Source organism: Octopus sinensis, linkage group LG27 (genome assembly GCF_006345805.1).
Source record: "Octopus sinensis linkage group LG27, ASM634580v1, whole genome shotgun sequence".
Taxonomy (NCBI): Eukaryota; Metazoa; Mollusca; class Cephalopoda; order Octopoda; family Octopodidae; genus Octopus; species Octopus sinensis.
The window spans coordinates 7,886,165-7,901,164 of NC_043023.1; the positions used below are offsets into that span (position 1 = coordinate 7,886,165).

At 42.6% G+C, this 15,000-nt stretch overlaps 1 protein-coding gene across 2 annotated transcripts in view; it reads right to left on the reverse strand.

Moving 5' to 3' along the window:
- Positions 1–6,412: 6,412 nt before the first annotated feature.
- The window catches only part of LOC115225497 (zinc finger protein 260-like), a 25,724-nt gene continuing 17,136 nt past the window's right edge, over positions 6,413–15,000 (reverse strand). Inside the window, exons 2-3 of one of the 2 annotated variants that reach the window (XR_005003983.1) lie at positions 7,403–11,896; positions 6,413–6,497 (exon numbers count right to left, since the gene is read on the reverse strand). Coding sequence is in view for 1 of the 2 variants with exons in the window: in XM_036513936.1 (XP_036369829.1) it covers positions 8,022–9,440 (1,419 nt within the window). In the remaining variant the exon portion in view is untranslated. Of the gene's footprint in view, positions 6,498–7,189; positions 11,897–15,000 lie in introns of those variants that run through there. The other variant, XM_036513936.1, reaches the window with a different exon arrangement.

Here is a 15,000-nt window from a genome sequence, read left to right on the forward strand (position 1 = left end):
ATGAAAGGATGAAAGGCAAAGTCGACCTTGGCGGACTTTGAACTCGGAACATAGCAGCAGACGAAATACCGCTAAGCAGTTTTGCCCAGCGTGCTAACGATTCTGCCAGCTTACTGCCCTAATTATAATAATAATAATTCTTTCTACTATAGGCACAAATTTTGGGCAGGGGAACATCAATTACATTGATCCCAGTACACAACTGGTACTTATTCCACCGACCCCCAATAGGATGAAAGGCAAAGCCAGCCTCGGCAGATTTTGAACTCAGAGTGTGCAAATGGACAAAATGATGCCAAGCATTTCACCTGGCTTGCTAAGGATTCTATCAGCTCACTGCCTTATAATAATAATAATAATAATAATAATAATAATAATAATAATAGGCGCAGGAGTGGCTGTGTGGTAAGTAGCTTGCTTACCAACCACATGGCTCCGGGTTCAGTCCCACTGCGTGACACCTTGGGCAAGTGTCTTCTACTATAGCTCGGGCCAACTAAAGCCTTGAGAGTGGACTTGGTAGACGGAAACTGAAAGAAGCCCATTGTATATATGTATGTATATATATATATGTACGTGTGTGTGTATACGTTTGTGTGTCTGTGTTTGTCCCCCCAACATTGCTTGACAACCGATGCTGGTGTGCTTACGTCCCCGTAACTTAGCGGTTCGGCAAAAGAGACCGATAGAATAAGTACTGGGCTTACAAAGAATAAGTCCTGGGGTCGATTTGCTCGACTAAAGGCGGTGCTCCAGCATGGTCACAGTCAAATGACTGAAACAAGTAAAAGAGTAATAATGATTATTATTATTATAATCTTTTCTACTAAAGGCACAAGGCCTGGAATTTTGGGGAGAAAGGGTCTCGCTAATTACACTGGCTCCAGTATTTGACTGGTTACTTATTTAATTGAACTCAAAAGGATAAAAGGTAAAAGTAGACCTCAGTAGGATTTGAACCCAGAATGGAAAGAGGAGCCAAAAATGCAGTCAAACATTTTGCCTGGCGTGCTAATGATTCTGCCAAGTTGCCGCCTTAATAATAATGATAACAATAATGATAAAAATGATAATAATAATCCTTATTACTGGAAGCACGAGGCCTCAAATTTGGGGAAAGGGATTAAGTCGATTACATTGACCCCCCGGTACATAACTGGTACTTATTTAATCGACCTTGAAAGGATGAAAGGCAAAGTCGACCTCGGCGGAATTTGAACTCTGAATGTAGACATGAAATACCGCTAAGCATTTCACCCGGCGTGCTAACGATTCTGCCAGCTTGCCGGATGATAATAATAATAATAATAATAATAATAATAATAATCCTTTCTACTATAGGGGCAAGGCCTGAAATTTTGGGGGAGGGGACCAGTCAACTTTATCGACCCCAGTGTTTTCACTGGTATTTAATTTATCGACCCTGAAAGGATGAAAGGCAAAGTTGACCTCGGTGGAATTTGAACTCAGAACGTAGCAACAGAGGAAATACCGCTAAGCATTTCTCCTGGCGTGTTGACGATTCTGTCAGGTCACCGCCTTAATAATAATAATAATAATAACAATAACAATAATTGTTGAAGGAAAATAAAAAAAGGAACTGAAATAAGTGTATGTCAGGGATGGAGGGAGGAGATGAAATAATTAAAAAAAAAAAGTATAAACTTGAGTACAATTTTTTCCAGCTCTGATTAAAAAAAAAAAAAACATTTTTAACGATAATAACATTTTCCTTGCTTCAGCATAAGAGCTTGTGGTATTTAAGTGAGTAACAGGAAGGATGGAGATAGAGAGAGAGAAGGAGTGGGGAGGAGGAAGAAGGCAAGGAAAGAGAAGAAAAAGAGCAGGACAGAATTTAACAGCCCCCTCCCCCTCGTTTCGCCCAACCCCATTCCTGCCCGCATCCACCCATGCCCATCTCACCATTTTTTTTCCCCCTTGGTTTCCTGGTCATCATTTGGCCGCTACCTGCCCCACGCCCTGCCTCCGTTACCTTACCTGTTGACCCACCCACCAGCCCACCACATACGTATAAAGGAAGGGTGCAAGGAGGTGACAGAAGGGTAAATGTTCACTCGGGTGAGGATTTGAAATCGCGATCTGGCTGCTTAAAGGGTTCTCATGTTCTCCCTTAATTCTTGACATTTCACTCCCCCAACCAACTGTCCCCACCCCAAAACCATCTGACTTATTTCTAACATGGTACAAAGTTGAAAATTCTTCCAAACGAAAGTACCGCCAACTGAATCTACCCCAATATTTAACTGGTACCAAGTTTTTTTTAAAAACCTCATTTCCCTCCCTGGGCGAATGAAGGGCAATACTGATCTTGGCAGGATTTGAAATCTTCTGTCTGTGTTTGTCCCCGGACCATATCGCTTGACAACCGATGCTGGTGTATTTACGTCCCTGTAACTTAGAGGTTCAGCAAAAGAAACCGATAGAATAAGCACTTATTAAAAAATAAGTTCTGGGGTTGATTTGTTTGACTAAAATCCTTCAAGGTTGTGCTCCAGCATGGCCACAGTCAAATGACTGAAACCAGTAAAAGAATAAAAGAATATATATATATATAAATATATATGCGTGTATGTGTATATATATATATACACACACACATACATATATATGTATATATGTGTGTATGTGTATATATATGTATATATGTGTGTATGTATATGTGTGATTGTGTATGTGTTTGAGTCTCCGTACTTAGACATTGTGCCGTAAACGAGTTTCACTGTCATACAAGCAGTGTTTGTTTCTAGTCATCTGTGGAGAAAACATGTCTCTCCATGGGGAAATATTACCTCACCTGTCTCCAGGTAAGGGTTGGTGATAGGAAGGATATCCTGCATCGATGTCTTAAGGGTTTGAAGCCCCATATGAAAGCTTTGAATACTGGCCCCTTTCTTTTTGTCTGTAATGAAAACGGAATGGAGAAATAGCAACCAGCAATGCACCAAGTTTGCACACAAGACTTTACTACGCCGTACCACACTGTCACTGCGCACCCCTAACACAGCAAACTAGCACTATCTTTTCTACTATAGGCACAAGACCTGAAATGTTATGGGAGGGGACCAATCGATTACATCGACCCCAGTATTTCACTGGTACTTAATTTATCAACCCTGAAAGGATGAAAGGCAAAGTCAACCTCGGCGGAATTTGAACTCAGAACGTAACGGCTAGACGAAATACCTATTTCTTTACTACTCACAAGGGGCTAAACACAGAGGGGACAAACAAGGACTGACAAAGGAATTAAGTCGATTACATCGACCCCCAATGTGTAACTGGTACTTAATTTATCGACCCTGAAAGGATGAAAGGCAAAGTCGACCTCGGCAGAATTTGAACCCAGAACGTAATGACAGGAAAAATACTGCTAAGCATTTTGCCCAGCATGCTAACGATTCTGCCAGCTCGCCGCCTTCCAAACCAGCACTATCACTGCACACACTTGAATTTGATCCCAAAACCTATCATACCATTCGTTGATCCGAAGCCCTATCACACTCCACATAAAGTAACCCACCATAATTTATCACACTCCTCATTCGATCCCAAGAACTTCATCTCACCACACAGTCACTGCCCCCTCTCCTCTGACCCATCTTGCAGTGGTTTACCCTTGGACAAATCTTGTACATGTGTACCTACTCCAGCACTCTTTATATGACCTGGGAGGGCTTGTAAGCTCCCTTTCCATTATTACGTCAATTACTGACACTTTGGTCATCCTTGACTAGACTAGGGATGATGACTAACTGGGAGGTAGGATTTGAACCCAGAACATAGGGAGCCGGAAGATATACAGTAAAGCATCTCTGCCAATGCACCAATGATTCTGTTGCTCTCCCACCTGTAGAGCAACATAAAATGAAGTGTTTTATTACAAGCACAGCATGTTGCTTGGTCTGAGAATTGAACTCATAATCTAGAATTCATGAATGCAACACCCTTACCACTACACCACAAGCCCTCACAACACACCCCATGTTTAAGAAACAGATTGGGTTTATTTACATTTGCGAAGAAAAAAAGATACCCTTCCCTCACCCCTAACCCTAATCCTAAAATAGATTGAAATGCAATAGATTGATACCAGGGCCATAATTATGGGTGACAATTTCAACCAATCAATGACGCCTATTGAGGTGAAAACATTCTGTGCCGTATGAATATGTCCCTCGTTTGAGAAACAGATTGGGTTTATTTACATTTGTGAAGAAAAACAGATACCCTTCCCCTCACACCTAATCCTAATCCTAAAATAGATTGAAATGCAATAGATCGATACCAGGGCCATAATTATGAGTGACAATTTCATACGACACCGCTACGGAAAATGGGATTACTATTACTGTCCCCTCACCCCCGTCCCATCTGGCAGTTGTCTACCCTTGGACAAATCCTGCACATGTGAGCCTTTTCCAGTGCTGTCTATACGACCTGGGAGGGCCCATAACCCCCCTGTTGCTGTTGAGTAGATTACTGGAACTTCAGCTACCACAACTAGAGATGGGGTGTGAACCCTGAGTGGCTTCCCGTTGCCTTCTCCAGGCAGGTTGGGCTTGAACCCAGAATGTAGAGAGCCAGAAGATATAGCGTACAGCACCTGCCGACACACCAACAATTCTGATGCTCTCCCACCTGTAGAACAACGTGAAATCAAGTGTTTTGCTCAAAAACACAACGCACCACCTGGTCTGGGGATTGAACTCACAATCTAGCAATCATGACCGTGACACCCTAACCACCAGGCCACACGCCTTCACTTCACTCCCAGATATAGTAACCAATATGCTATTACTACAAGTTCCTCATTTGATCCCAAGAACTTAATCTCCCCTGTGTCACAGCCCCCCCCCTCCACCTCATCGCTGGGCCCCTTCTAGTAATGATTTACATTTAGATAAACCCTGTACGTGTGAACCTTCTCTATAGGTGCAGGAGTGGCTGTGTGGTAAGTAGCTTGTTGACCAACCACATGGTTCCGGGTTCAGTCCCACTGCGTAGCAAGTGTCTTCTACTATAGCCCCGGGCCGGCCAAAGCCTTGTGAGTGGATTTGGTAGACGGAAACTGAAAGAAGCTCGTCGTATATATATGTATATATATATGTATATATATATGTGTGTGTGAGTGTTTGTGTGTCTGTGTTTGTCCCCCTAGCATTGATTGACAACCGATGCTGGCGTGTTTATGTCCTCGTTACTTAGCGGTTCGGCAAAAGAGACCGATAGAATAAGTACTGGGCTTACAAGAAGAATAAGTCCCGGGGTCGAGTTGCTCGATTAAAGGCGGTGCTCCAGCATGGCCGCAGTCAAATGACTGAAACAAGTAAAAGAGTAAAGAGAGATATGACTTGGAAGGGCCCTTACCCTCCCTTGCTGCTATTAAGTAGATTACTGGAACATGGGACGTCCATAACTAGACTTGAATACTGGACTACATTCTCATTTCCTTCTCCAAGTGGGATTTGAACTCGGAATGTAGAGAGCTAGAAAATATACCATAAAGCATCTCTGCCGACACGCTAAAGATAGAAGAAACGCAGCTAAGCACTTTTGCCCGGGGCAGTAACGATTCAGCCGGCCCACCACTTAAATAATAATAATAATCCTTTCTACTATGGACACAAAGCCTGACATTTTGGTGGGGGAAGGGTAAGTCAATTACATCGACCCCAGTGTACAACTGGTACTTATTTCATCAGGATGAAAGGCAAAGTCAGCCTTGACGGAATTTAAACTCATGGGAAATACTGCTAAGCATTTTGCCCAGCATGCTAACGATTCTGTCAGCCTGCCACCTTAATTATAATAATGATGATGATGATGATAATAATGATGATCATCATCATCGTTTAACGTCCGTTCTCCATGCTAGCATAGGTTGGACGGTTCGACCAGGATCTGGGAAGCCAGAAGACTGCGCCAGGCCCAGTCTGATCTGGCAGTGTTTCTATGGCTGGATGCCCTTCCTAACGCCAACCACTCCGTGAGTGTAGTGGGTGCTTTTTACGTGCCACCGGCTCAGGGGCCAGACGAGGCTGGCAAACGGCCATGATCGGATGGTGCATTTTACATGCCACCGGCACGGAGGCCAGTCGGGGCAGTGCTGGCAACGACCATGTTCGGATGGTTCTCTTGATAATAATAATAATGATAATAATAATAATAATAGTCCTTTCTACTGGAAGTACAAAGCATGCGTGAATTGCATAATTTATATGAACCGATTGATCCTGTGTCTCTCATGCCTGTAGAGCAACATGAAATGAAGGGCTTTGCTCGAGAAGACAACCCACTGCCTGGTTTGGGAATTATACTCACGATCAAGAAATCACGAGCGCGACACCCCAACCACTAGGCCACACATCTTCACTACATTGGTTACGATGACAAGTGTCCCAGTTGGTTCAATCAATGGAACAGCCTGCTTGTGAAATTAACATGCAAGTGGCTGAGTGCTCCACAGACACGTGTACCTATTTATTTACTACCCACAAGGGGCTAAGCACAGAGAGGACAAACAAGGACAGACAAAGGGATTAAGTCGATTATATCGACCCCAGTGCGTAACTGGTACTTATTTAATCAACCCCGAAAGGATGAAAGGCAAAGTCGACCTCAGCGGAATTTGAACCCAGAACGTAACGGCAGACGAAATACCTATTTATTTACTACCCACAAGGGGCTAAACACAGAGGGGACAAACAAGGACAAACAAACGGATTAAATTGATTATATTGACCCCAGTGCATAACTGGTACTTAAATTATCGACCCCAAAAGGATGAAAGGCAATGTCAACCTAGGTGGAATTTGAACTCAGAACTCAACGGCAGACGAAATACGTATTTCTTTATTACCCACAAGGGGCTAAACATAGAGGGGACAAACAAGGACAGACATAGGTATTAAGTCGATTACATCGACCCCAGTGCGGAACTGGTACTTAATTTATCGACCCCGAAAGGATGAAAGGCAAAGTCAACCTCGGCGGAATTTGAACTCACAACGTAACGACAGACGAAATACGGCTATGCATTTCATCCAGCGTGCTAACGATTCTGCCAGCTCGCCACCTTCAGACACGTGTACCTTTAACGTAGTCCTCACAGAGATTCAATGCGACACAGAATGTGACAAGGCTGGCCCCTTGAAATACAACTCATTTTTGCCATCTGAGGGGACTGGAGCAACAGGAAATAAAGTGGATTACTCAAGGACATAATGCCTTGCCAGGAATTGAACTCATGACGTTACGATCGTGAGCTGAATACCCTAACCACTATGCTACTGCTGTATGTCCCTCATTTGATCCCAAGGCTGCACCACACCCCAGATACAGTAACCAACACACAACACAAAACCACACTATCACTGCACACCCCTGATTTGATCCCCAAGGCTGCATGACACCCCAGATACAGTAACCCAGCAACTATACCATGCTAATCCTGCACACCTCTCATTTGATCCCAAGACCTCATCACACCATACTAGAGTTTCACACTCGAGGTATGGTAACCGACACTGTATTACAGTACCCCAGTGCCACCCACACACCCTTAATTTCTTCCCAGCATCACACCACACCATGATATCACTGCACGCCCTACAAATGTTCCTATAACCTCACCATACTACGCAGTTGCTGTGTCCCCCATACCGTTCCACACCACGCAATAATCTGCACAAATGCGCCACGGGAGCCCTTAACCATCCATGCCAGTAAAGATCCCATTATCCCCACCTATTTCCAGATCAGTTCTCTTCTTTTCCTTTCCTTCCCCTCCTCCATATCCACCCGTTCACTAAGCCTGCCACCCGAATCCACAATCACCCGAACACCCCCACTCATCTACTCACCCTCCTGATTAACCCTGCGCCCTTCTTAGCCTCAGCTCTGCCCTGCCCTGTCGCCCTTCCTACCACCACCACCACCACTACCGCCACCACCGTCGCCGCCACCATCGTCGCCGCCGCCACCACCACCACAGCCCCCAGCTACAGATCGTTCATGACGTCAAACTCCTTTGAGCAATCCGAGTTCATGATGAAACAATGGTCCTGATTGGCCGAGAGAATCTGTAACACCGGCTGCATGTCGTCGTCGTTGGCGTCGGAACCGGAGTTCTCCGCAGAGACAGCCGAGGGGACGGGGGTGGACGTGTTGTTGTTGCCATTGCTGTTGCTGGTCGAAGAGTGGAATGAGGCGTAGAAGGATGGAAAAACTGACGAAGACAACGACGGTAGTAATAATGATGATGACGGCGATGACGGGGAGGAAGAGTTCAGCTTTGTAGAGTGGGAGGTGTCAGAGCCCGGGTACTGGACGGAGTTTGGGTAGTTACTGTTGGCCTTGCCTGAGCCGGACAAATGACCAGCCATGTGCGACGCCTGGTTCCGAGATCGGGATCGACCGGAGTATTCGCTGCCACCCGAGTGGAGGTCGGAGTCCATCCCGCCAAAGCTGTACGCGTCGCCGTAGTACGGCTGGCTCCAGGCGTCCAAGCTGCTGTCGACGGAGGTGGTGAGGGCTGTGGCTGTGATGGCTGAGATTGCATTGCCGAGTAACCCTCGGTGTATCTTGGCATGCCGGTTGCGCGTGCTTGCGTCAGCGAAGTGCTGCTCGCAATAGTTGCACTTATACGGCTTCTCACCCGTGTGGATGCGCAAATGCCGGGTGAGGGTGAACGAGTGGAGGAAGGACTTGGCGCAGAAGTTGCACTGGAACGACCGCTTCTTTGTATGAATGTTCATGTGTTTGGTCAAGCTAGAGGCACATGAGAACTTCTTGTGGCACACCTCGCACTCAGTGTTGTGGTTACTGCTGCTGTTGCTCCCCCCACTTCGACTAGACTTGCTCGACTTCGAGGTATGGCTGGAATCGTCGACGATGGACGAGATCGCCAGGCTGTTGTCGAAGGTAACGTTTTCGTTGGACGGGTCCACATCATCGCCCGTTGTCATAGCAGCATCCCCGCGACCATCGCTACTGCTTTTGTTGTTGTTGTTGCTGTCCCCGCCACCGTCGGACTGGTGCAGCGGAGATGCGTCCTTCGCATGGCTCTGCAGATGCAACCCAAGCAGGTTGACACTGGTGAACAGCTGCTTGCAGGTGTAACATTCCAGTTTCTGGCCGGTGTGCGATTTCAGATGGTCGTTGAGCCGAGCCTCACTGGCTACACTTTTCCCACACAGCTCGCACGTGAACGAGCGGTGGGTCTTCTTGTGGGACACCAGTGCCCTGTACTGCTCAAACGTCTCATCGCAGTCGTTGCAGTGGTAGCGTTTCTCACCTGTATGGCTTCGGATATGTGTCTTCAGGTACACAGGCTGCGAGAAGGACTTCTCACAGAATTTACACTCAAACGTCGCCTTCGGTTTCGGATGAAGTTTGCCGAACGTCGCAAGAAAACTCATTATTGTCGGTCAACATCAGCTAGCTCGGAAGATTGATATATAGGTGGGCAGATAGGCAGGCAGGCAGGTAGCAAGGTCTGTAGGTAGGTTGTGGATAGGTAGATAGACAGGTCGAATGAAGCTAAATCAGTAATAGGTAGGACAATAGCTAATATAGTGAGCTAGATTGGTAACTAGAAAGGTAGCTAGCTAGGTAGACTGGCGGTTAGATTGGTAACCAAATATATAGATATACAGGTTGGAAGAAGGGTGTGTAGGCTATATAAATAGCCAACTAACTAAATTGGTAACTGGTTAAGTTGGTAGGTAGGTGACTATGTAGACAGATTGGCAACTAGCTAGATAGGTAAGTAGCTATGTTCATACATAGGAATAGGTGGGTAGGTAGGTAGGTAGGTAGGCAAGTAGACAGGTAGGTAGGCGGATGAGTGAGTATTCTGACAACTAATTAGGCAGCTAACTAGAGAGTTAAGTAGCTAATTATCTAGGTAGCTAGATAGGCAACCAGGTAGATAAAGTATAAATCAAGTTGAGTAGATAGTTAATCAAGGCCAGGTAAATAACAAATGGAAAAAAGACAACAAAAAATTACAAAATAAATAACCCCTGTTCCTGGTGTCAGAAACCCTACTCAAAATCTTAAACTAGATATTTTCCTGGTTACCACAAACAGTTTGTTACTATTTTTCGAGCTTTTATCCCTGCCAAAACCATCTTGGGTTACGTATCAACATCTTAATTCTAAATTATAATTTGTTTTGAAATTTTAACAAATGAATTTTTTTTTTTTTTTACTATTTTTTCATTGAATCTAGTAAAATAGATAGATAGGTGAATAATAGATAGATAGATAGATAGATAGATAGATAGATAGATAGATAGATAGATAGATAGATAGACAGAGACAGATAGATAGATAGAGACAGATAGATAGATAGATAGATAGATAGATAGATAGATAGATAGATGTGAGGTTTGTCACTTAAATCAAACCTAGCATACCACTGGTACTCATTTAAATATCAAAAGACCAGCAATCCCTGCAGTTGATGGAATGGAAAAAGGCAAATTGGACCCCTATTTTTTTTTATCTCCCCAGTGGCAGGATTTCAATTCAATGTTTTTAAGAAGACCCCTAAAAAAAAAACCTAGTCCCTGGATGTTATTTTGAAAGAATTGGGTGAAAATTTACAATTTGGAGAGAGCCTATATATGTTCATATATATGTGAGTGTGTCACTATCAACCTTTTCCTTGTAAAAATTATACATACATGTGTGTGTATATATATATATATGTATGCATGTGTGTGTGTGTGATTTATGCATATATAGTCAACAAAATTTTAACGAGAAGAAATTCGTTATGTTGCCAAGGTGAGAGTTTTCAGTTTCAAATCACAGTAGCAAATTGTCTCGACAGACTAGATAGCCAGGGGGAAGCAAATTTAAATCTATTTTTTTTTATATATATAAATTTAATTTAATTTATTTATCATTATTATTATTATTATTGTTGTTGTTGTTGTTATTTTTCCTTTTGGTCAAAAATATTTGCTCACATTTAAAAAACGTTCTGCCGTTTTGAGTAATTTTCATTAACAAACAATACTTATAATAATAATAATAATAATAATAATAATAATAATAATAATAATAATAATAATAATAATGAAGTCTCTGGATCAAAACAATGAATAATAATAAATTAATTAATAATTGTAATTAATAACAGGTAAATCCAGGTGTCTTGCAATTTTTTCTTCTTTTCTTTTAATAACTTGTTTTCTTTTTATGGTTGGTTGTCCTCAACAATTTTCATGGCTTTGTGGGTTTTTTAAGGGGGTTTTTTCGCATGCTAGTGACACCCCAAAAACAAGAAGAGGTTTCTCACATACCCACACCAGTAAGGAACCTAGCAACTTGCCTGAAGAAAGGGAAAAAAGTCAATGTAAAGAATTACAGCGGAGCAGACAGTTAATGTTATTTTGGAGTTTGACCAACTTTTTGGGTGTTTTGCAGTTCGGTTCTTTAAAAAAAAATTTTTTTTGTTTGGTGTTTTGTTGGCGTTTATTTTCGACGACGTTTTGTCATTTCATTAAATTGGAGGGTTTGAATTTCAAATTTCAAAATCGGACAAGCAAATGTCAACAGACTTTGTAACAAGAACTTTGCAAACTCGTTGCTGTCAGAACAGTTTAAAAGAATCACAGGAACGGCTTGTTAAGATTTAAACGTCGTTTTGGCGGGAATTTTGAAAAGCAGACGGATTACTGCCGATGACGATGATGAAGACGATGATGACAATGAGGATGAAAGTAACAGATAACACCCACTTTGGGGGTAAATATGATCCTTCTTTCTTTCTTTTTCTTTTTTGTCACAGCCAAAACCAGTTTCTGAGTTTCAAGATACAAATAGGAGTCTGGTTAATTCTATTTCTTCCTTTGGACAGGATCTGTAAAATGGAATAAGAAAGAAAAAAGAAAAAAGAAAATCACAAATTTAGATTGATGTTTAGTAATAGAAAATATGAAATTAATGATATGCATCGTCTATTTTTCAATTAATTTTTAAAATAACGAAGAATTTAATGAAATAATTTTATCATTATTAAAAAGGTGTTTGGAACATAAACTAGAAAATCGACGACGCCATGGTGATCTCATTCTCGCTCACAACATCATAAGCAGAAAGTGTAACCTCTCGGAAGAGCTGTTCTTCACTCCTGCTCCAGAGCGTCAGCTGCAGGGTCACTCCAAAAAGCTCTATCTGTGATGATCTCATCTCAATCGAAGGAGAGGGGCTTTCTCCGTCCGGGTTGCGAATCCGTGGAATAAGCTGCCGGATGAAATAGTGAAGATGCCGACGACCACTCGGTTCAAAATCTCTCTTGACCAGAAATGGCCTGAACTCTTTGCATGAACACCCACCCTGTACATAACTCCATGTCCCCCTACATGGCCTTGCTTTTGGCTTTTTGAGCCAAAAAATTAACTTAACTTAACTTATTATGAAAATTTGATGGATGGTTTAAATTGAGCTCACTCTAACGCTTTTGTTACCATTTGACTGCAGCCATGCTGGAGCACCACCTTTAGTCGAGCAAATCGACCCCAGGACTTATTTTTTGTAAGCCTAGTACTTATTCTATTGGTCTCTTTGGCTGAACTCGCTAAGTTACGGGGACGTAAACACACCAGCATCGGTTGTCAAGCAATGCTAGGGGGACAAACACAGACACACAAACATATACACACATACATATATATATGACAAACGCAGACATATAAACATATACATACATACATATATATAAAAGGGTAAAGACCCCCTTCGGTCATGAATGACCATGGGATTGTACCTAGAAAGTTACCCTCCTAGACACAAGTCCGGGCAAGGTTGTTTATAGAAGACCAGCAGTTGCCCATGCATACCGGCCTCCCCTCTCCACGCCACCAGTGTTATCCAAGGGAAAGACAGGTCGCTACAGCTTGGCACCAGTGACGTCGCAACTCATTCATACAGCTGAGTGAACTGGAGCAACGTGAAATAAAGTGCTTTGCTCAAGAACACAACACGCAGCCCGGTCCGGATTCGAGCTCACAACCTCACGATCATAAGCTCGATGCTCTAACCTCTGAGCCATGCGCCTTCACATATATATATATATATATATATGTGTGTATATATATACATATGTGAATATATATATATATATATATATGACAAACACAGACATATAAACATATACATACACACACACACACACATATATATATATATATGTATATATATATATATATATATATATATATATATATATATACATATATACATATATCGACGGGCTTCTTTTCAGTTTCTGTCTACCAAATCCACTCACAAGGCTCTGGTCGGCCTGAGGCTATAGTAGAAGACACTTGCCGAAGGTGCCATGCAGTGGGACTGAACCTGGAACCATATAGTTGGTAAGCAAGCTACTTACCACACAGCCACTCCTGCACCTTATGGTATATTCTGTTAGGAACATGACAGAATACAGTATAAAGCTTGTCCACCCTCAGAATTACCCAATACTATCCAGTAGCATTATTATATACTTCCTTGCTTATGTCTGGGTATTCGTCGAGTGTGAATATAAAATTGAAGAAATTAGAGTCAACAAGAAGGAGCTGGTTGGACAGTTATTTCTTAATCACTATAATCGTTTCCACTCAACATAGTTCTCCAAAAGTACAGGTATAGGTGCAGGAGTGGCTGTGTGGTAAGTAGCTTGCTAACCAACCACATGGTTCCGGGTTCAGTCCCACTGCGTGGCATCTTGGGCAAGTGTCTTCTGCTATAGCCCCGGGCCGACCAATGCCTTGTGAGTGGATTTGGTAGACGGAAACTGAAAGAAGCCTGTCATATATATGTATATATATATATATATATATAAGTGTGTGTGTATATGTTTGTGTGTCTGTGTTTGTCCCCCTAGTATTGCTTGACAACCGATGCTGGTGTGTTTACGTTCCCGTCACTTAGTGGTTCGGCAAAAGAGACCGATAGAATAAGTACTGGGCTTACAAAGAATAAGTCCCGGGGTCGATTTGCTCGACTAAAGGCGGTGCTTCAGCAAGGCCACAGTCAAATGACTGAAACAAGTAAAAGAGTAAAGAGTATTTGATTATACAACTGTTGTTTGCATTATCAGATCCAGTTGTGTTTCCTCAGGTGGTATCTACCAACTGCTCGAAGACAACACTTGAATATCTGTACTTTTGGAGAACCACATTGGGTGGAAACAATTGTAGTGATTTAAAAATAAGTCAAACCATACTCCTTGTTGACTCCAATTTCTTCAATTATATATATATATATATATATATATATATACTGGCACTCGAGCCCAGTGCTAGTAGGCTATTAAGAGCACCTTTCGAATGTGATCATTGCAAGAGCGGCTATCCGGCCTCTGTGCCGGTGGCACGTAAAAGACACCATTCGAGCGTGATCGTTACCAGCATCGCCTTACTGGTACCTGTGTTGTGGCATGTGCAAAAAATTCGAGCAAGGTCATTGCCAGTGCCGCCTGACTGTCCCCCATGCCGGTGGCACATAAAAAGCACCCACTACACTCTCAGAGTGGTTGGCATTAGGAAGGGCATCCAGCTGTAGAAACTCTGCCAGATCAAAATTGAAGCTTGGTGCAGCCATCTGGTTCACCAGCCCTCAGTCAAAATCATCCAACCTATGGTAGCATGGAAAGCGGACGTTAAACGATGATGATGATGATGAAGATATGATATAATATATATATATATATATAATGGAACAAAAATGCACTAGACGACAATAAAACAGTAAGGACTTCTGGTAAATTGACTGATGAAAGAAGGCCACAAATGACCCGTCTTTTTTTGCCTGTCCTTCTAATTATTGTTTCTCCTGTCCGCCTTTGTATCAATACAAAGGTGGACAAGAGAAACAATAATTAAAAGGACAGGAAAAAAAAAAGGACTGGTCATTTGTGGCCTTCTTTCATCAGTCAATTTACCAGAAGTCCTTACTGTTTCG